This window comes from Saccostrea cucullata, unplaced genomic scaffold (genome assembly GCF_032062105.1).
Source record: "Saccostrea cucullata isolate Sc308-1 unplaced genomic scaffold, CSIRO_AGI_Scuc_v1 ctg142, whole genome shotgun sequence".
NCBI classification, from domain to species: domain Eukaryota; kingdom Metazoa; phylum Mollusca; class Bivalvia; order Ostreida; family Ostreidae; genus Saccostrea; species Saccostrea cuccullata.
In genome coordinates this window covers 363,005-387,859 of record NW_026939327.1, presented here as the reverse complement: position 1 = coordinate 387,859, position 24,855 = coordinate 363,005, and the positions used below count along the sequence as shown (strand labels likewise).

At 32.3% G+C, this 24,855-nt stretch overlaps 1 protein-coding gene across 1 annotated transcript in view; it reads left to right on the top strand.

The window, feature by feature from the left end:
• Positions 1–24,855, top strand: part of LOC134252848 (1-phosphatidylinositol 4,5-bisphosphate phosphodiesterase epsilon-1-like) — a 130,338-nt gene that overhangs the window by 15,553 nt on the left and 89,930 nt on the right. Inside the window, exon 2 of the mRNA XM_062735393.1 lies at positions 10,420–11,823. Within this exon, the coding sequence (XP_062591377.1) occupies positions 10,438–11,823 (1,386 nt within the window). The 5' untranslated portion in view covers positions 10,420–10,437. The remainder of the gene's footprint in view (positions 1–10,419; positions 11,824–24,855) is intronic.

Genomic DNA, 24,855 nt, shown 5'->3' with positions numbered 1-24,855 from the left:
TGAAACTCATTAATATATTTACCGTGCCATTGGTCAGTTGTGGATTTATTTTTTTTAATATTTTGATAATTCACACAAGCTTATGGTCTCCGAAGATGAGAATAAAAAGATGCTCGCGTTTCTGATTGACAATACTGATGTAGTTTTTTGAGATCCCAAGTGTACGATTTGCGCCTTTCTATTATTAATTCTATATTTGCATTCATATAAAGCACAATTTATTTAAAAATTTCTACATGAAAAAAGAAAACACTTCTTGTGGCCTTCAACCCGGTATTTTGATATATCGGAGACGTAAATTAACAATAATTAACAATGTAAATTAACAATAATTACTTCTATTCGAATGTCGACTCGATATATCCCAGTAAAGTTGAAATAAACGATATCACAGAGTCTGACACATCGCTGTTGAATATTCTGATTTTTTACCAGAAAAAGACTTTAATGGTAACTTTACGCAAAACTTTATTACTTATTATATCAGTGATATACATGTGATGGCTTTAACGTGTCAAATTTCCTTGCATATGTAGCAAATACAATTATCACCTGCATATGGATTTTGTGTCTCTCAGGTAATTCAATAAAAATAGAGCATTCTCTACGTATGGAAAGTTTCTTTAAAAAGGCAAGCTTATGATAAACAAAATAATGAATCTCGTTTGAGTTAATCATTTTTTCAAGTCTTATGGTCGATACTATAAATTTTCAGCATTTACATCCTAAATATGGATCATTTGGTCAAATGCTGTCTGAAGTATTCATACTCATTGTTAAACCATTACATACACACTTAATTGTCGACGTATTTTTCCGTGTTTCCCAATCATCACAAGGCGGGCTTTGTCGTTTGGCGAGAATTGCTCACTCCTCCATGGCACCTGATTCCACATGTGATGTTTTGGAGGTCCGTGTTTGCTCTGCTCCTGTTTTGTATTGTTTTATGGACTTTTGATCTGGAATACTGTTCGTTATACCCATATGTTTCATTGAATAGGACTTGCGTAAAATGTCTCTTAGATAATCCAAAGATTGCAATAACTTAGGACCCAGGCCACGTACACGGTGATACACGTACAATAAAATTCTATATTATTGTTCCTATCTCGCCTTAAACTCTGGTAAAAATTCACAAGAGAAGCTAAAACTGAAATTTAAAAAGAAAATTCAAACGATAAAAACGAATAGCGTTACATGTATGTATTGTGAAATCTGATATGTACAGTTACACAAAAGTAACGATTTTTATCTTATCTTCGAATCTGTGTCAGCAAAATCTTTATTTCAAACAAAAGTATTAGTCAGAGTCAGTCAATATCTTAATTGTTTAACATATTGAATGAACTTGAATTGGCAACGGTGCATATAGGACAATGACCTTAAGCCTTATAAGCAAGGGCTGCATTTGTATTTTATTTGCATAAAATCGTGCATTCAAGATTTTCAATCAAAATGAGATTTTTCATTCCATTTAAAATAAAAACTGACATCTGGTATCTCAAACCTTGAAGTTTACCGTTCATACAAATCACTTCCTGCATTATTCATATAGATGCAAATCAAGGTTAAAATGGGCTTCAAAGTGCACTCTTAGAAGGTACTTCATTATTGAATGATTGTATGCTTTAGCAATATTTGTTCTTACTGCGATTAAATACCATCTTCCTTTTTGCCGTTTCTAATCGACATCAGGGTTACACGTAGCACACAAGATGACAGACTAAGCGAGCTAAACTTAATATTAGTGAGCCTGAAGTTTACATAGTGCGCCCTGTCGTGAAAGATTAGATATATTTCTACCAACAACCTTCAACTTTTCCTATTATATGAACTTGCATTCAGTGTACTTAACAAAACTTTATTTCTCCTTATGTAATGAATAATCTTTAATAAGTACATTTAAAAACTTTTGTTAGATAGTGGGCATTTTAGAAAAAAAAAATGGGAAAAATCCCAAATAATTTTAATTTAAACTTAAGGTTAGTAAAAGGTAAATGTCAGTCTTTCATATTTATGATTTTTTTAAATAGGTTCTATTCATATTTGAAGGCTTTGATATACTTTTGTCATAATTAATTTAAATGGGACGAAATTTGTAAAGGTAGAACCTAAGAAACTCGCACATCAGGCATTATGAAAGCTTTACTACGCGACAGCAGACAAACAGTTCGTTCTATTTTTCGGAATTATGTTACTTTTACTGCGTTCCCTTCTGCATGATTATGCTTTATAGCAGAAAAGCTTTATTGTCAAAAATGTGAGGAAATCTACGGTTGCCAAATCCATTTTGTATTTGATCAATCAGAGCTTTCAAATGTAAGAAATATTCGAACCTTAACCAATGAACCCGTGGAGGGTCAACAGAAATCAATATCGATTCAAAACTTTGTGTTATTTTCTTACTCAATAAAAACATGCATGATACACTGAAAAAATATATAGATGGGAATCATAGTTTTGTGATTTAATGCGAGTTTTTGCCTTTGCGTTGGGGACATAAAGTTGGATAAAAATGTACTATCACAAAACACGAAGGATTCTTTTTATCACATGTTTTTATCATAAGTTCTCTTTTTTTGTCATTATTTTTGTAGTTTCAAAATATACTTCTTTTTCTTAACCGTTGACTACATTCTATGACATTATATACAGATGTCAAAGATAAAAACATTGCCCTGAAATAAGAGTTCAAATAATCCCCTTAAAGTTTTAGTTTTAGGTCACTGAACTTTAAAAATGAATTTTAAGGAGATAACGAACAGTATTCACGCTCAAAAATCCATTAAACAATACAAATTTTGAGCAGAATAAATATGGACCTCTAAAACACCAGAGGTGGGATCGGGTACCATTGAAGAGTGGGCATCCCCTGCCGACCGGTCAAATCCGGCGTGTTCTCCTTGACATGATCGGGAAAAAATGAAAAAAAAAACCGTCGACAATTCAGTGTGTTTATAATTGCCTAACAATAGGTATGAACAACTTCGGTCAGTTTTGACTCAATAATATAATTGCTGACAAGGTCTCGACCATTGTCATTAAGAAATGACGCCTTTCAACGAGACTGCTGATATTCTTGTTTCATCAACTTGTTTGTCAATAATTTACTTCGTTTTAGAAATTGTACATTCATAGATACATGCTTTTGCGTATCGAATTAACTGATATATATGAACTCCATATTCAGGTGATGAAGTATAAGGGAAGTAGACAATTGATAAGTTAAAGTCACCTGGTTTATCATAAAGATTGATCGTCAGGTCACCATTAACGCCTCTCCAGGTAAAATATTCAGTTTTAAAACAGATGTGTCAAACTCTGTGGTATCTTTTATTCCAAGCTCATCGATATTTATCTAATCGAAATAAGCATGGAAATTACAATCTTAATTGACAATACGTCGCCGATATATCTAAATGTCAATTTGAAGGCCACAACAAGTCATTTCCTCTTTTCACGTATAAGATTTTGGACAAAGTTTGCTTCAGATAAGTACAAATATAGGTTTGGTAATAATAGGGCGCGATTGGTACCCATTAGAATTCCAACTGATTGTCGAAAGGCCCGGTCTCCAAAAACCACATAGATATTGTCAGAAACTCAAGGATCTTTTTAATATCAACATCAGTCTAATTCTGTTTACCAACCAAAATTATTTTAAACAAATTAATTTTGCAAATACACAATGAAAAGGTAAGAAAATGTACGAGTTCCATTTTTATTGAAAAAGCAGTTGTCAAGTTTATCAAAAAAACCGCAGCACTTTCATTGATCGTGGGGAATCTAGTTTTTATGAATTCTACATCTTTCGTCAAAAATTCAGAAATATTATGTATTTGTTTACATTACATCACGAGGCGTTGGAATATGAAGTGTAGGATATGAAGATTTTATCCATCAATCGACTGATATCCGCTGGATATTAAAGGGCTAAACATGTGGGGGGAAAATCGATGCTTAAGTAGATAAAATCTATCTGTGTGCTCTTCAAAAAATTTGAATTTGCACATTTTTGCATAATTGTCCTTTCAGTTCCGTTTTAAGAGATAAACAGATGGAAATTGCTTCTCCTAACATGGTCCAGCCGTTAGGTCGATTGTGAAATGTTTCGTCTAGTGTCATTCAAGTTGTATAGACGAGTAATTAGGATAAAACAATATATTACTTTGCTTTATGGTAAAGAATCATGGCAGCTGTCAATACAATTTCAAATCATTTTCGTGATCTCTGGGTGTCATTTTGGAATATATATTTTGTGTGTGTGTTAGCAAACATTTGGAACAATATTAATTATTTGTAGAATATATTATTCCTTTTTAAAAGATAAATGAAACAATCAACCTAGAAGTCTCAAGTCGATTCTGTCCGGGTTGAACATGGAAGACACTTGTTTCTTAAGTCGAACAGGCATGCAATATGATATGACAGTTGCACATATAGCGATTTAAATTTCAAACAACCAATCAAATTTACAGGATAAAACATTCTATTCTATCACATTGTTTTAATCTTGTTGCGGTAAAAACAGAAACATTTTAACGAAATTTTATTACATTGAAATAACCAAAGAAATTATTGGTTTGCTCTGATGACATCAATCGTCATCAGATGGACACGGAATTGTCTGTAACTTGTTCAGAAGAACCGTTTTATGGAACAAATAAAACAATTAAGGCAGATGTATTTGCCACTTTAAAAAGGTCATTTTGCCACAGGAAGTAGTGAGACCGTCACCGACGTCCATAAAAACGATTAAATTGTCGTGAATTAGTGTGATTATTGATAAGTTAATAATTTAATGTAGTTCACTGTGGCATTAACATGATTCAGTTTAATCGCCTATATCTGAACTTCAAATAGACAGAAAACACTTCAGGACCAAATCTACTTGACTTTTTTTTAAAGAATATATTGATTTATGAAAAAAATATAACAAATACAGCAAGGCAAGCGCAGTAATATCCAATATTTTTGTAAACAGAACAAACAATTCCCATCATTCAGTACATCGCTAAACGTTGCACTGATAAATTAAGAAGGAAGGAATTCTTTGGTTTTAAATATCATATTTATTCCCTTTCAAAAAGAATTCCCATTTCTAATTTTTGGAACAGTATTGAAATATAAGAGAGATGAGCTCCGCAACTTCATTAAAAGACAAACTGGAAATACAAAGATACATCAGGCATGAAAGCGAACTGAAATATTCTAAGTTGGATGACCGGTCCAGGTGCAAAATACGTTGTAATATCCAAAGCTATTTCTGAGATTTACTTGTCTGCCTGTCATGTTATAATCTGTCTTCTAAATGAATTCATGATCAATAACCAGACATTGTACACAGAAATAGTTTTTATTAGAAAGTGTAGTCTAAAAAATCTAATTTCGTGCCACTAAGATTTTACTCTACGTTTTACCTTTCAAATATTTGCTTTATTGGGCTTCTCGGAGAAAAAGAATCGATTGAAAGAACGTACAAGAATTTACTTCTTCAAGACAGACCAAAGACGTATATGCGTTGTTCTCTGACCAGGCACTAAATTCGACTAACATATGTATACCATGTACCTCATGACGTCAGCAGTTTTAATTTCATAGCTGAGGTTAAATAGTATCAATTTTTGATTTAAATCAACCCTGAACATTTTTGACATCTAAACGATTTCTCAAAGCATCTAAAATAAAATCTGAATGAAATTTAACAAATTATATACTCTTTATGCTAGCACTTACTGAAGAAAGTTTCAAATTGGTTTTATATATATTGATCCGTCAGTCCTTCCGCTCGTCTATCTCACTATACTTTCTCCCCAAAATCCTAAGAGAAAGACTGAAGCAGAAGCCAACTCATCTTTTTTCTGAATATTTTTGGACTTATGTTTATACGGTTTTATCCGAAGTACTGGTCTCCACGTCACGCAGTTGGAATCCAACCAGCGACGTATAGATCAACTTCGTGACTCTAGAGCAATTACTCTAACCACTTTGCCACGCGGCGCCGCTTCATTTTGCCAACGGTATCTCCCGTAATAGATTTTCTATGCCACTTAATATCTGTATCTTAGTTGTATTCCACCTTATTTATATGATTTTGCAGTTCATCAACATCTGATGAACACAAATTATATAATCTTCACCGCATTAGGTTTTCTTCACTCTATATAGGCCATGATTTGACTTGATTTTTCCACATTTCATTAACATGATCAATTTCTATGCATTTTGGACATTTTGTCAAGTGGCAACAGAAGTTGCTCATTTTCAAAGAAGAAAAATCACATGTACCTTAACCTGACTTGTTTTCCTTTAGTCTCCATACTTCTGTTGAGTCATTGTCAATTTTGTATTTTCTGTATTCTTTGACCCTTTACAAAAATGCACTTTGGACATCATGTCACGTGGCATTAACACTTTCAGAATCAGGAATGGGAGTGTACGTTTTTATTTTAATTAGTAATACGGTCACTTGGTGTATATACTTCATTCTGCTATATTTACAAAGGTCTTGTTAAAATCCTTAAGACTAACATTCCATTGCTTAACAGATTACATGTTATTTTGGTTGGTCCCTTTTCCTGTTTCTGATGCATCGGCTGTCGCGGTCGAAGTTTGAGTAGGAAGATACTTTTACTAACAGTAAGAGTACCTACTATCTTTGCTTGCTTGTTTGCGAATGGGACCGTTCCTTTTTCTTCTTGAAATAATTTGAAAAGTTTTGTTGACATCATCCATGGTTAATAGTTCTCCCTTGATATTTTTGCTGATCCACGTCATTGCTATTTTTTCAAGTGAGGAACTACCATTTCCATTCTACTATTTGCATTCTTGTAAATGTTGTTTTATCTAAATGTAGTTTCATATAACATTTGTTTCATATGCAGCTATTTTTACATCATAATATCCTCTTAGAGCCAGCATCTAAGAAGGAATATATATTGTTGTGAATGTCGTTATCTAAATTTCAATCCTAGTACAATCCTTCTTTTCACGCTTGGGAAAGTAGTGTGTTTATTTGATCTTTGGCTCTTGCTCTCCCTTCTTTTTACCTTTTAGTATTTTTTCTTGATTATATGCATATTGCTGACTCAGTGCATCCGAATTTTTGTTTCCTGGTTGGTGTTGCAGTTGTACACTATAGACATTAAGACTTAAAAGTGCGACTCAGTGTGGAAACAGTACTGCAGGAGTCTACAGGTTAGAAGCCGATTATGGGTGGATGGTAATCTCATTACTTACAAGGCATTTCGGTGCTAATGCTGGACGCAAATGAAACCCATCATGTCTCTGAAAATAATAACTATAATTATATATTTTTCTGCTCTCTCACTCTCTCTCTCTCTCTCTCTCTCTCTCTCTCTCTCTCTCTCTCTCTCTCTCTCTCTCTCTCTCTCTCTCTCTCTCTCTCTCTCTCTCTCTCTCTCTCTCTCTCTCTCTCTCTCTCTCTCTCTCTCTCTCTCTATATATATATATATATATATATATATATATATATATATACATGTATATTACAAAGAAGAATGTCGTTTTTGAAATTCCGTTAATTTTATTTACTAGTATTATACTAATATATATAAAACAAAGTGGTCACATTTATTGGCTGCATCACTTCCTCAATTTCTCTCATTTTACATATTGCCTATGATATAAAAGTGAGCTTTTCTGAGTCCGTCTGTGTTCTTCAAGAACTTTGCAAAGAAGAATGATTTGTTCAGCAATGTTCCATAATACTAGTAATACAAAATTGAAATTCCGTTAATTTTATTTACTAGTATTATACTTTAAAAATCTTCTACTATATATGCACCCTGGGTAGTGTAGATTGTAAATTGTTCAAATCATATAGGGCGGGGCCACAATGGGGAATCAAAGTGAAATATATGTCACATTTATTGGCTGCATATGGGTATTTTGGAAACAGTTTTTTGTTTCTTTTCAGGCCATTAATTATATATCTGTAGAGCAAATAAAAGTCGTGCTGATTACGATAAGGAAAACAATCTCTCCAGAGGGTTAAGGCATGCAAATCGGTGCATGACAAAGCAAGAATGACCAAATAAAACGAACTTTAAAGTTCTTACATCTGAAATTAGAGAGGGCACACGTAAATTAATAATGATCTCCAAGAAGACATGAAACAGAGTTCTGAACACATGGAAATCTGTTCCTTTCTTCTGTTTATCGACGTTTTATTACAAAACAACAATGGGAATTATTGAATGAAAGCCGTAGTGCAACAATCACGGGGGGTAGACCTATTTTTATGTTTGGGCTAAATTTCAGCACTAGAAATAGATTTGCTTAATGATGATTACAAAACGACATTACGGAATGCCAGATGTAGGTTATTAATCACAACCATCCTTCTGACGTCAGATGTGGTCATTTTTTTCTCAGATCATGTACACATTCACTAGTAAAACACTTTTAGCAGTAAATATTAGTTACAGTGAAATATACATGTATGGGGATAACGAACAGTACATGTGTATTCAAGTTCGAAAGTCAAACAACACAAATCAGGAGCAGAGAAAACAAGAACCTCTTAAACATTAGAGGTAGGATCAGTTGCCTTGGAGGAGTGAGTATCCCTTGCTGACCGGTCACACTCACCGAGTGTTTCTGGTCATAATCTGGAAATAAGGGGGGAAATGCAGTGTGTTAATCATAGCCTAACAATTAGTCTGTCAACATTTGACTTAATATTACACACTGCATTATATTTGCTGATAAGTTTATTGTATGAGCCACAGAACTGTTGATATTATTGTTTCATCTACTCGTTTGTCAACAACTTACATTGTTTCAGAAATAATTCATACGTAGAGTATGCTTTTGTACATCGGTTCAGTTTAGAGATGTTAACTCCGTAGGTAGATGATATGGGTATACTACTGCATGAGTGAGGGAAGATGAAGATTTAAAAGTCGTCATGTTTATCATGAAGCTTGAATGTAACGTCAACATTAACGTCCTTTTCTGATAAAATTAATAAATGTGAAACAGATGTGTCAGACTCTGTGGTAGCTAATTATTTCAAGATCAGGAAAACACTGCATCGACATATGAATGGAAATAATTATTGTGATATACCGTCAATATATCTAAATGTCGAGTTGAAGGACACTGCAAATGTTTCTTCTTTTTCTCATGCATAATATTACTTAGTTGGAGAAGAGATGAATAAAAACGAATTCCAAACGTTTTTTTTTAAATCAAAAGTAAATGTTTATTTTATGTGAACATGTATTTACATTAAAAATCTTTCTGAAGCATTTTGATTTTTTACAGAAACTTTTCATATATCCGTTTATATGAGTGTTATAAGGATAGTTTACTTGAAAGAAAAGACGCTAGCGGTAATCTAACAACCACGCTCTATGATAAACGTGATGACTTTAAATTTCAATCGTCAACTTCCCTTACTCATGTAACAATATACCTTCATCACCTGCATACGGGGTTTATATCTCTAAGTTGATTCGATATGCAAGAGCATGCTCTACGTAAGCACAATTTTTAAAACGAAGTATATTTTTGACAAACAAATTGATTAAACATGAATATCAGCAGTCTCGTTTAAAGTCATCATTTTGTAAGTTCTATGGTCGATACAATGACCTTGTCAGCGAATACAATTTATCATTGAGTCCAATGCTGTCTGACGTTTTTTCATGTTAATATTGTTAGGCTATTATTTTACAAACTGAATTGAGGACGGATTTTTCTGTTATTTCGGTCGGCAGGAGATGCAGGAGATCCTATATGACATTGCATCCCACCTTTAATGTTATGGAGGTCCGTGTTTTTTCTGTCCCTATTTTGTATTGTTTTATGGACTTTTGAGCTAGAATACTGTTCGTTATCTCCATTTATTTTATTTTTAATCGCTGTATATATGTATTTGCTTTTATATTATTACTAAAATCGTCTTATCCTTATTATCATAATCATTAATATTCATAAATAATATAATTCCTGACTGATTAGCCATCAAAATAGTAAAAACCTTTAAGTAAAATATGTGCTTAAAACATTAACCGAGTCATAAATCCAAAAAGAAATATAAAATAGATCCATTTAGGCACACAAAGACTTAAAAACGTATATTTCATTCAATAAAATGGAGGAAAACTAAGCAAGATATACATATTGGAAGTAAAATATATATGTAGAACCTATTTATTGCTTCAGACCGTTTATAACTCATGCAACCACAATACCTTAAATTCGAATTTGCATCAAAAGAGATTTCTTCCGCTTCCTATTTTACACATGCACATACGTATTCGTGAATAAAATGGTCTAACTTTTTTCATGTATGTGTAGAGGAAGGAGTGGAATGACACAGGGAGGAAGGTTAATATGATTCATTTTGTTTCACATGTTTAATAAATCTTATTCATTTTTTTTTTACAGTTACAGCATGAATTTAAAATGAGTCATCATTGGGAATGGACAAGAACAAATGGCCTAGGACATGATTACAGCGATTTCCGGGGACTTCAACCTGGAAAAGAATGCACGGGCATGCGCAGCCCGATCCCAGACCTTGTGGTGGTACCAGAACTTCAGGAACAAAATTCGTTTCAAGAAGTTAGCCCAGGGTTGCTATGTACCCAAACATTCTTGTCTCCCCGAAGTTCCGGTTCATCTGCCGCACGTGCCAGCAGTATTACGTCTTCAATTTTTGATTTGTCATTCGAGAGCGCGCAATTAGAAAAAGCTTTGGTGGAAGATGACACTAAAAGTCTTCAAAAGATTTTTGAAATCCACTTTGCAAAATTTCCGCGGAAAACCAGGGAGGACAGGTTGAGTGTAGGTTCGCGAAGTCGACGCCCAAGCAGCCGGTTTAGCACCGACACAGAGATCAACAGGAGATGTCCGACCCCAATAGAGTCTTTCGATCGTCGAGAAAGCGTGACGCCTGAGTGTGACATTCCATTAATATTTAGAACTGCTCTGCATGTTGCTATTCATAACAACTCAACTGATGCTGTCAAACTTTTGTTAAGATGCAATATTGATCCTAATTTCCCCACCGCTAATTTGATCAGTCACATAAAACCAGGATGCCATGCTATCGACGCACTGAAAATTAATATAGTAAAGCCTTCTTCTGCACAGAGAGGAAGCTTGAGTCCACAGATCGATTATCATAACACGAGGGCTGATCACTTCGGCATCAATAATGATGAGACGAACAACAGTTTAGCTCCGCCCGCACCCGTCACCAGCAACGATTTTGGAGACTACTCAGTCGATGATCTCTATCACCTCCCTCCTCTGTTTTTGTGCGTTGTTGAGCAGAAGCCTGTGTTGACACACTTGTTGTTGCTGCACGGGGCTGACCCCACCGTGCAAGACGCACGTGGAAATACACCTTTGCATCTCGCCGTATCATCCGCGTATTTCAATCTACATTGTGTTAGAGAATTATTGCAATACGGTGCGAAAACGCAAGAAAAAAATCTCGATGGAAACACACCTTTTGATATCCATCGCAACGTAAGTGTTGAGCAGCAGACGGTAATACATGCTTTACTGTCAGGCCTCTCAGTAAGTAGGATAGCAGACCCCAACGTTAGTCTGGTCCTGGAAGACAGCTGCAAAAGCAGTAAGAGTGACACAAATTCTGACACGTTATCGGGGCGACTATTGCGAAGGTTCTCAAAATCTGCCAAATTTCGTCCCAATGTTGGATCGACAAAGGAAATATTTCATGAAATGAGGGAGAGGTTGTCGTCTGCGAGTTCGGGTAGGAGCGCGCGTAGCAAGCACCAATCTGTCATTGCAGAAGATTTGGATAGCGATGTTTCACTGGTGAGTTTCATTATTTTTTAGCTTTTTTGCATTTCGTATTAAGTAGTCTATGATTTTCTTGTTGCATTTGATTTTTTTTTTCTTTAAGGGTCATCAAACAGTTTGCTACTATTTCAAATTTAGACATCGTTATCTTTCCTCACATATAATCATCCTGCTGACTAGCATAAGTTCCAACAATCGCTCTTGCTAATCTTATTAGTTTTGTTCATTTCAAAAGCCGTATATTTTTTTTAATATATTGATTATAGAATTAAGTAGACATTTCCTTTAAAATTTAAAATTGGAATATTGATGAAAATAGCCAGCCCAGATTTGAAGAGAAAGTCGAAGAATTTATAAAATGGCAATCAAGGTGCACTTCTTAAACACAAGATATTGCCAATCATAAATCCGAATATAATATTATTTTATAATTTGAAACAGAGACCAATAAAAGATTAACATCAAAAGAAAACTGTATATCAAAATAATCAATACAAAGAAAGCTTACTCATCAAAGATGACTTGTTGCTTCATTTGCTGTGAAATACGACTTTTGAATGCATCAATTTTTGTAAAACGTCCTTTAATCTGCAATGATGTGAATATTTTATATTTTTGTAGATACAATAACCTGCGTGACCTAAAAAAATTGATGTAACTCAGTTTGTTCATTAGCGTCTCAAATGTCTCAATGGTACATTAATTAATCGGAATTGAGGACATGACCCTTTTGTTTAATTATGCTTGACGGATCAGAATTCAAACAGCACAGTAGATATTTTGTCATATAGAATCATAAACTATTTATTTCACGCCGAACTCATTATCTCACGATCGATAACAAAACAGTTCATCTTCAATCAATACTAATGAACTAGATAAAAGAGAAAAATGACATTCCAAAGGCAGCTGATTGTGTCACCTCCAGCCATGGAAAATCAAGTTTCCATTTTCAATTTTCGCCGTATTGGATCATTGTGGGATTTTGAGAATACGTAATAAGTAAAAATCTCAAAAAGATCCTCTGATTTTGCTGTTTAATAACACTAGTTTATCATAAAATATTACATCAAAAATTAGTACAAATGTGACATCAATTATTAGGCATTCGTTTTTACCAAGAATGAATTGTGAACAAAAAAGCTAAGTACGATGTAGGTAAATACAATCGATTAGAATGATAAACTGTTATGCTTCCGTATATTTGCTGGAAAAGGTATTACATTTTCAATGGATTGTATGCATGGACGTTAAGTGTGTTGCTAACCAGAATGTCATGACGTCATTATCACGTCTAAATCAGAGTAGACTCCCTATATACAATAGTTAATGTTACAGTATTTCTTGCACGTACGTACGGTCAAAATGGATTCCATCAGATCATGCATGCAACAAGGAAATGTATTACAATTATTTGCGCGTATATCTCTTGGTTAATTAACATTACTTCGTTTGACATGTAGCTACCTATTATCTTTAAACGTCTTGAATCGATTCAAGCATCACAATCTATTTTCATATATCTATATTCTGATAAAAACCTGTACGTTGTATATATGTGAACAAAACGAAAGCACGTCTACTTGAGTAAGGATAGAAATTTTCATTTGTGTTTCAATTAAGAAAACGTCTTTAACAGTTACATGTGTAAGGTTTCAATGTTTTTTTTACATTATAAATGCTGTTGAATTAACGGTAGAAGAGGATGATATATCTCGCTAAGCAGTCTAACAAACAATAGTGGACTAATACCCTGCTAATGCATAAAAAAATCATTCTGGCGACTTAAGCACCCAAATCCAAAGTTTTGATACATGTGCATGCATTCGACATTAATTAAAAATTATTTTAAGGAATATGCGAAGGATAACCTTTTCATTCCCATGCTCGTGTATATGTTAAGAGAATAGGAAAAGATAAAACTGTAAAGTGATTTCTCCAAAGGGAGGATGAAACCGTCATTTTGTAAACTTAAAATTTACCGAATGGCAGCTGTAAATACAAATTTACAACATGACAACTGGTGGCAGTATATATGAATTTACAAATTAAATCAAAAGTCTCCTGTATGATTGAAGTATTTTCTTCAAAGTCTTACACATGAGAGGACGAAAGCACTTGCTGTAGCCTTCAACTTGACATTTAGATATTTAATATCAATTAACAATAATCATTTTTCATTCATGTGTCGACACAATACATGTATATCCCAAACCACAGAGTCTGAAACATCTGTTTCATATTAGGACATTGTAATAGAAAAAGACGATAATGATCATCTAACAAAACGTAATGAATTAAACTTTTCAATTGTCAACTTTCCTAACCTACATGTATGTAGCAATATACCCTCATTACCTGCATATAGTGTTTATATCTCTCTTGCAAGACCATGCTCTACGTATCAACAAATTGTAAAACTGGGTAAGTTATTAACAAACAACTCGATGAAATAAGATTATCAATAGTCTCGTTGAAAGACATCATTTCGTAAGTTCTCTGGTCGATACAATGACCTTGTCAGCAGATACCGTCTATCATTAAGTCAAATGCTTACTGATGTTATTTTTGTTAGACTATCTTTTGCACATCGAATTTTCGATTGATTTTTACGTTATTTCCCGATCATTACAATTGATCGACAGAGAATGCTCACACCTCCATGGCCCCTGATCCAACCTCTGATATTTTATATGTCCCTGTTCTTTCTCTGCTCCTGGCCTATGTTGTTTGAATGGACTTTTGATCTTGAATTATGCTCCTTATCTCCACATATTTCATTACATCTGATTTGAGTATGTTGGTGTTTCCTGTCTTAGAATAAAGATTGTGCCGGGATATTTCATTTTATGCGCTCTATTTAAAGAAATGTTAAAATACATATTTCACATCAAAAAACGTTTTTTACTTGTCGATTAAAATATAATTAAATATTATAAGATTTATGACTTAACCATTGCAATAAATATGTCATATTGATTCAGCTTGAATTGTTTGTTTCATTAAATATATTTTTTCCAGAAATTGATGGATTGATTATTCAAAGTAAAATGGAAGGTTCAAGAAGCATATCTGAGATCCCGGTTAGATATTTGGTTTTGGACAGAATTTAGAAATTCTAAAAATACACAAGTTAGCAATTGATTTGAATGCTTGCTGCAAATTAAACACCTATAATACTTTTCAAATGTAGCAATGGACATGTGTATTCTTTGCATTTTTCCTTCTTTCTTTTATTTATTTAAAGAATAAAATGCTTCCTTTGGTCGTTTGTATGATAAGAAATGATGAACAAAAATGAATAACGTGCATAAGCGGGTTATGCATTTTTTTCTAAAATAGTTGCAACGTTAAATCACACGCTAAAAAAAAAAAGAAATTTTATTGTTTATATTTATATCCTTATAAAAACAATACAAAGTTGAATCAAGAACGTTAAATATTATATTATTGCTGTCTATGTCATTAATTTTTCTATGATGAAAGAGCCGTTATGTCTATAATGTCATATTTCTTTTAAAAACAATTTTTAACATCGATAGAAATATTAGGGAACAGGATCATTTTAACAAACACATTCATGAATGTTATATAAAATGTCTGAGCGATAAATGAAAACGGACACGGTGAAACATAAATTTCCCACTTCTGTAAGGTTTTCACTTTAAAATCGATTATCAGGGCAATGAAGAATATAATATAGAAGGATCAAATAGCAATTAAATAACAAAACAGTGTTCTAACAAAGGCAATCTGATTAGCATGAGCCGCAGGAAAAAGTGAACGAAAAGGAAACTGCGCAAAAAAAATTTTGTCAAAGGTCAAACTCATTAACATTATGTTTTTTTAACTAACCGAGTGGATATATAGGTAGATTAATATCTGCAATTCAAAAAATCTACAAAGCAGAATTTGCAAAATATAATTTATAATTTTCTTCCGAATAAGTAATTATTTCATGTCTCTTTTTCGCTCTCAGAACTGTTAATAATTATAATATCAGTGTTGCAAGTTAAGTTTAAAATAGAGCAGACTTTGAAGTGCACGCTTCAAGAAAAAATGTTTTGATTACATCAATATATGAACAAAGGGGTTCCGAATGATGTTGCAATCGATCCGGAAGCTGGTCTTGTAATGTTTCCTCGATCCCTGTGTCAAGCAGTTTTTATTAATTACTGCGAAAATCGTAATTAGGGCGTTTTCCAAATATCTTTGGCATGATTATGAAAATCGATAGAACACGATTTGTTCTGTACTTATAATATGTCCAAATAAAAAGTGTTCTTTAGCCAGCAAAATGAAAACGAAGGATTACAATCTTTGAACAAACGCTTAAAAACCCACGAATGTAGACAATTTAATATGATTAATGTTTTAAGCTTTTATTTTCACTAGAATTCAAACACGGATTAAATAAATTCGAAACACTTTTTCTACTTAGTGTTTTATTAACAGGTCTCGAAAAAGTCAACATATTTAATACCGTGTGCATGGGAATATATCGAGTAGTCCCACACAAGGAAAAGATCATTTTCAGACTTAAATCCTTTAATCTTTAAAAACAATGTTTTATTTTGGGGGTCTTGCAGTGAGTGGTTTAAAAATCGTAGCTGAACTTGCAAGGCTGGTTTCTCTTATCTTTATTTGAAGAAAATGTTTTCTATAATTTTCGTTGTCCTTGAGGGTAAGCATCCGAAAATGAAAAAAAAAAATTAAGGCAAACCCAGATGCAATTGAGCAAATTTGCTCTACACATATTTATTTCGAATGGACAAACATCTTATTGACTTCAACTAAATTTTCAAAGATTGACAATTTAATTCGAAAAAGAAGAGGACGTGATGCCTGAAATGTAATTTTCTAAGGATCAAACATGCGTTTTAAAGAGATTGCTTGCTCCTATGTTGACGCTGCAAAAGATCTCTCCTAATTAAAAATATGCCATAGAATAAATCCAGTGTAAAAGCTTTCAAAAACATGACATTTTATTTTTCTTAATCGTACCGTCATTGTATGAATCTTATTTCTATTCTTTTATCTGAGAATAAAAAAGAATATGTGTGTTGTATGAATTAAAGGAACTTCATGACCCTTATGAAGTTGCTGTAAAGTGATTATAAACATAAAACACAATTCGTATACATGTATTACTCGCAAAAATAATGCAGATTAGGGTTTTTTAAAAAAAAACATCAAGAGAATAAGATTATGTGAAATTAAAAAAAAAAGCCTTCTCTTTGTATTTTCGAGATGTGTCAATAATTATGGCATTTATTTTCCATGGAGTGCAAAAAAGAAAGACTAGCAACATCAGGATTGCTGTTGTTAATTGAACGAGCAAATTAATTGTTGCTCGTGCAGATTTGTGCTACTTTAACCTGCAGCTAGATTTACAAGCGTATAGTATCTTTTGTTTCGTTTTGAAAGCGCAATCGATTTTCACCTCTCCTGGACTTCTGGTCAAATTCGGTACATTTTTGAAATATTTTTATTTAAATTTTGTTTTAAAAACTAGCAACACATAGTATTTTCTTCTTCTACTGGTGCTAAGCTGTGTCCAAGATAAAACTTGCAAATATTGTACCAGCACATTTCAGTTGTATTGAATGTAATTAGTTCGGAATCATATAATTACTAGTATGCATTATTTATATTTGCTTTCATAAGACAAGGAATTCACAACTTAATGTATAAACGGTCAAACCTGATTATTTAAAGAACTTTATATTGGATTTGCGCAGGATAAATGTAATATATATGCTATACAATATAAATTAGTAATTGCATAAACTGTATCATTTACTTCTTTATCATTTTATTGTACACTTTTTAAAAACATCATTTAATTGTTTGTTACAATTCTGGTGAAAAAAAACATTGCTTAGAGAACACATGAATAGAAAAAATAATACTAGTAGATGTTGTGTGTAGAAAAGCAAGGTGTTTTTTTTTTAATCATGGAATAGCTTTATAAAACTTGTGGCAGAGTTATTGTATAACACGAAATAAATCTACGTTTTGGTAGGCGACACGTTTACATACACAAGGCATAAAAAGATACTTTCCATGGTTTTTATTGCGGTAATCTGAGTTTAAGTTCTGATTTGTAAATGATATTGACCTACCATGAGTGGTGATGTAACCTCTGGGTCTTATTATCATTGACTGGGTCCAGAGATGAACAATTTGTTAATCAACATTTTAAACAATTCTTTGCTTTAAAAAAAAAACAAAGGGGGGAGTATATACAATGTAAGTTATATTAAGGACAGACAAACAAACTTTGTCAAAAAATGTTAAAATAAAACATCGAGTCTTGTTTAAATGAGTAAAATGTACAAGTTTCACCGCGTACTTTTAAATTTTTCATTCAAAATTTTACAAAAATTGGATTCAAAGTGAAAAATATTTGTATAGATTAATAAGGATGGTTACAGAAAGGTAGAACTTTGAACATCACGGAATGTGTACAATTTCTTGATATTGTAGAAATTTATTATCTGCATCATTCACAACAAAAATATACCCAAAAATACCTGGTGTATACCAATCCAGGCATTCATTTTTTTCTTTGAATCGTCTTCCCTTAATGAGTGTGCTTTACACTTTTTGAAATTATCAGAAGTTGTATTTGAATTCTTGCAAAAAAGTTAATTATAACAGAAAATGTACTTAGGTATTAATATTAATTAATTGACAAAAGAGTAAATATTGCTTTCATCATGCAAATTCTAATTCTCAACATCTTATTCAATAAACATTGAACTTCATCAAAGAAAACAGAAAATGCAATTTATAGATATATTTATTTCAAAACTGAATTTAGAGTTCTTTGTCGACCTTCATTCGCCGAGGATTTTTTCTGTTAATCCATTTTCTGTGAAAAACAATAGATCACAGTCATTTCATTACTAAAAAATCCCAAGAGCGCTATTCTGAAGATACATTTGTTTATAGTGCAATATCATGACAAACATAAGTGTACAAAAAAGGCCCCAGAATATAGATCGATTTGTCTGCAATTTACATTACAGTGCAACTTGGCCCTGAAATACACATCCCCAGCTAAGCATCCTGTTATAGGAAAAAACAATTGTGAAATAATATGCTCTACTAAGCTTAACCTCTGATATTTTTTTCGTTTGTGAAATTGAAAAAAAAAATCGTGATAATCAGAGTATATTGATCCGAAGGAAGCAAAGAAATTTATTTCTTTTTGAAGTGAAGTGTAAAAACGGTATCACTGTTCAGTAAATTACAACTTGAAGTTGAAATTGAATCTAAAAGAAATTATTATTGCTGTGCGATTGAATTTCTAGTATATCGTTTTAAATGTCATCATATACATCATATAATAGAGTAAAGAGGTGAAAATTTCTGTGCATGAAATATGGAAATAAAGAACAGCATTCAAACTGAAAAGTCTCCTGAAACAGCACAAATCTGGAGCAAAGCAAACACAATTCTCTAAAACATCAGAGGTGGGATCAGATACCATGGAGGAGTAAGCATGCCCTGCTGACCGGTCACACCCGCTGTGTGCTCCTTGTCATAGTCAGGCACGGGAAAAATCAATCGACAATTCAGTGTTTAAATAATGTTTGAACAAAATGGTATGGTAAACGTCAGTCAGCATTCAATATAATCATAGTATGTCATTGTCGACAAGGTCCTTGTAAGACCAAAGAACTTGCAAAATGCTGAAATATCGAGACTACATATGAATGTTGAAATATTTACTTGAAAGAGAATCACCCTCGGGAAAATGTATTTACCGTAAATTTTTTTATTTAGATTATTTATTCCTGGCAAGGTTTGCTTTGAAGGTTGTTATGATGTTTGCTATGAAATACACTCAAACATGAAAAAGAAGAGCTTGACACTTTAAAATCTCACATTAAGCGATTAAGGGGTTAAATAAAAACAAACTTTTCTTCTGTGTTCAGTAATTCAGAAGTAAAAAAAAATAATTAGATAGAATACATGATCAGTATGTGCTGACGAAGCAGGTAAAAGCAGTGTCTTTGTTTGGAAGGATCATTATTTAAATTCAGTGTTTGAGGAACTGGGATTTGCTTGACACTTTGTCAGAATGGACTAATTGTATGTCGATTTTGAATATTTTTAATATTAATGATAACAATCAACCTGAATTTGAATAATCATATTTAAGGGTATTAAAAACCAATATATAAACTTTTCTTCTGTATATAAGTTGGCAGTAATTCATTTTTACGATATATTAAAAAAAAATTTTATATATAGATAAGTCAATTTTACAATTTTCATCAGTATATATTGTTTTTGTCTGACGAAGCAGGTAAAAACAGTGTCTTTGTTTGGAAGGATCCATATTTGGTATGCTTAATCTATTATTTAAATTCAGTGTTTGACTGTGACCTATATGCTCAAAGTAGATTTTATTGCAAACTTTAACCTTCGACATAACTTTTGAGATGTTAATATTTGACCAACTTACTCTTTCACCCATAGCCCCTTTTCACCATAACTTTTGAACCATGGAAGAAAAAATCATATGTCGATTTTGAATATTTTTAATATTAATAATAACAATAACTTTTGAACCATTAAAGAATTTGAATAATCATTCTTTCAAATGACACCAAGAACAATGACCTTGTGACCTTGACTGTGTCATTGCTAAAAATAGCTTTTTTGAACCTTCAAAACCAATATCATAAAAACTTCAAGATCTTTTAAATGACTTTTCTGTGTCATATGCTAAAAATAGCTTTTGAACCTTATATACAATATGTGGCCATAAGTGAGTCGTAATTGCATTTTTACGCTATATATTTCATTGAAAAACCAATTTTATATATAAAAAAGAAACTTCTTGTGAAGTCAATTTTAGCTCAATTTTCATGATTTTTTTTCACTGAATCATGCAGAATTATTAAAATTTTCTTGTCTGAAAATGATAAACAAAATGATACTCAAATCATTGAGAATAAATTATAAAATTGTCCAAACAAAAATTTCTAATCTCAAATTACTATGATTTCTCATCAAATTGAAGGCTTAAAATTCTTATTTTGCACTTGACCTGTAATGTCACTGTAATGCCTAAAGATAAAGTTATTTTGATATAATGTGAAAAAACTACAAAAAAATTTGCATTTTATGGTGTTTAGTCATAAAAAATGAGCAAAAAAATAAAACTGCAGTAGTATTTTAGAAAAATGCGTTTTTCAATGGAATATTTAGTGGAAAAATAAAATTTTGACTCACTTATAGCCAGGTACTGTACAACCGTTCCCAAATGATTTAAAGTACAAGCTTTTTGATATCATTGACATCTGCTTTTTGGTACTTATAAATTACCGGTAACTTACCTTGTCATTGGTCATTTGCAAAATTGTTTTGTTTAAAAACATTCTAATTTTGCACATACAAGTACTCTGAAGTTGAAATTAAAAAGATGCTTGAGTTTATGATGGACAATATCTATGTGGGTTTTTTTTTTGGAGAGCATGTCTTCTAACAATCTATTGGCATCATGGGTACCAATTTCGACCCGTTATTAGCAGACCTATTTTTATATTCATATGAAACTGAATTCATTCAAAATCTTATACATGAAAAGAAAAAAATACTTGCTGTGGCCTTCAACTTGATAATTAAATATATCGACGACGTATTGTCAATTAACAATGGTTATTTCCATTCTTATTTTTCGATATGATATATCCTGGTGAGATTCAAAAAAACACCACAGAGTCTGACACACCTATTTCATTTTGGATATTTTACTTTTAAAAGGCTTTAATGGTAATCTAACACTTAAGCTTTATGGTAAACACGATGACTTTAACTTTTCAATTCAAAGAACCCTTAATTATTCAGCAATATACCTTTATCACCTGCATATGGAGTATATATATATCTGTCAGTTGATTCGATACGCAAGAGCATGCTCTACATATGAACAATTTCTAAAAACGAAGTTAGTTATGATTGACAAAAAAGCAGATGCAACCAGAATATCAACAGTCATCATTTCTTAAGTTCTATGGTCGCTACAATGACATTGTTAGCCAATACAATTTATCATTTAATCAAATGCTGACTGACGTTCTTCATACTCATTGTTAGGCCATTATATATACACTGAATTATCGACGAATTTTAATGTCATTTCCCAATCATGACAAGGAGCATACGATGGGTGTGACCGGCCAGCAGAGGATACTCACTCCTCCATGGCACCTGATCCAACCTCTGATATTTTGGGGGTCCGTGATTGCTCTGCTCCAAATTTTTAATGTTTAAAAGACTGTTGATCTTGAATACTTTTCGATTTCTCCATATATTTCAAGGTATGACAGTTGAAAACTAATAAAAATTTTATATACATAGACAACTGTGCTATTAATTGAAGGTAGTCGTAATATCATGTTTGTAGTTACAACCCAGACCCAATTCCTGACAGGCGGAAAAATCCAAAAAACACATCTTTGCTTTCTTTAAGGAAGATATAATTACGTTTGTTACACCTAGACACAGTTCAGATGAATGGCGGATAAACATTTAGACAGAAAACTGTCTCAAAAACAATTCTTTCTATTGAAGGGAGACAAAATTTTAAGTTTGCAACAAAATGGACTGCGATGGCAAAAGTACAATGTGATAAGTATGGTAAAAGTGCAGAGTTTCTTATCACATTGTGGCGACATTTGTTCGGGGAGTGAACAAGAAAAAAAAACGCGATCATTTTCCGATTTCAGTACAAGGCACCTATCAAATGGGGCAACAAATGAAATTTTATTGTTTGGTGCGAAAACAATCTTCTTAATGAAGTTGCCTTTACTATTTTTCTGTAGAATATCGACAATTATTATGAAATACAGATGAATAATAAACACTCAACAGCGATATGAGCAATTCATGCTCCAAGGGATCAACCCATTTTTGAAAAGAATCCAATTGATATTGTTTCGCACAAAAAACACATGCAGAATTATTGAAATCGTTCTTTAAAATACGCACATTAACATTCTGTGTAGTGCAGAAAAGTTTTAAGATCGATACTTATATCTGAAAAAAGGTAGGTCAAAAAATGGAATTCATACCATGTTTATCTGTATAATTTATATATTCTTTAGTGAAACGACAAAAAAAAACTAGAATACTGCGCAACAATCCAATTCACAATCAACGTCTATTTCCATTAATTACATGAATGTCACGTGTCTCTATGATATAAGCGCTAAATGGAATAACACTAACTACGACTATTGGTTTTTTTTTCAATTTGGTGGATATTGTGATATCACTGAAACACGATTTAAGATATGCATGTATTTATCGACGAAAAACGTTTTAAGTTAGGATTCTTCTCTGGTTTCTGAGTAGATGAAATGTTCAACAATGTATATTTGCCTATACGCCTTATACATTTAGGTGAAAGAGATTTAAAAGAACATGTTTTTCTTTTCTCATCACAATTGTACAACTTAAACTAGAAATGGCAAATTGTGTTCGAAAACTAGCAGGGACTATATTTTTGGCGGAATGGTGGCGTATGAAAATATCTTCTTTTCTGCCTCTCAAAATTATTATAGAACAACGAATTTAGTAATACTTTTTACACAATCAAAGACTTCAAGAATTTTTCAAATGTTAGCTAAATTAATAATAAGGACTAAAGTTTTAAAATATATCAAATAAATATGATTTTCCAAACAAACTACAATGTTAGCTTTTAAAAGCTTCCAATCTAAGTACAGATATGAGCCAAAAATCCGTAGAAAGTGTTTTTACTCTCTTAGTAAACGGTCAAAACTTTTTGTTTTTGTATCATTTTGTATCTCTATATGACTTCTTTACCATATATGAAAATAAGAAAAATTTAAATATAGGGCGCATATAAAAATAACTTAAGGCAGGTCCACACTTTTACGGATCCGGTTTTAATTTTACACACCTATATAAAATTTTGATTATCCTTATCTATTAAAATAAAATCTTTTTGGATGATTAAAAATAATTTAGCAAGTATATATTTGTTTGTTAGGCCAGGTAAAATTAATCTTTAGATTCTCATCCTAATTTGCAAAAAAATTGGGGCAGGTGGGCGGATTTTATTTTTTATTTTTTATAATTGTTAATTTATATATAGGCCTAAGTATCAACAAAGCAATGGACACCCCATACACATTTTTTTCATTACCTTAATGCAAATATGAATAGATTTAATTCTTTTCATATTCTTTTAAATTTTTAAAGAAAATTTTTGCTTTAAAAGTTAAAAATGTATTGTTAATTAACAAATTATCAAGTACACATTAACGGCACACCCTTGAGGTAATAAATTGTGTATGCGTGACTTCTTATTTTGCAAAATCTATAAATGTTCTAATAATTATTCTACTGAAAAATCTAGGCCTTCTCTTAAGTCTGTCTACGATGTTGTAGATTTTTTTTTATTTCAAAGCTAAATCACACACCTGGAGATCGTTATATATAACTTGACCAGGTGTCATTTTCCTTGTCTATTTTTACTTAGTTACAATCTCTCTACATACTTGCTCCTGCCAGTGAGAGTGTTTATGCTATTTTTTCTTCTCTGCCTTCTCAATCTATACTGACAAATTATCTTTTCCTTACACATTTAAACTGCTTTTATTGCCGATTTTTCTCCATTCTTCACATGGCGTTTTTGCTATAAATAGCGACACGCGACTTTTAATACAGACGGGAGATAACTCTTAACCTTTGACCCAAATTCTTACTGAAAATATACTACATGAAAATACCCAAAAAATCAAATAAAAAACATCGGGGCGGGACATTTTGAGAGGAGCGGGCGGGGATGAGAATCTAAAGATTAATTTTATATGGCCTTATGCACACAAAGCATTTAATATACGTTATTTATAGGAATAACCACTTTGCACTCTGTTCATAGGATCTATATGTAATTTAGTACATACACAGACAGAGAATTCTTAATTGCCTTCATGGACCTAAAGCTTTCAATTTTTTTAAACAAACTAACTTGAGATCTATTCATCTTTAATTTTT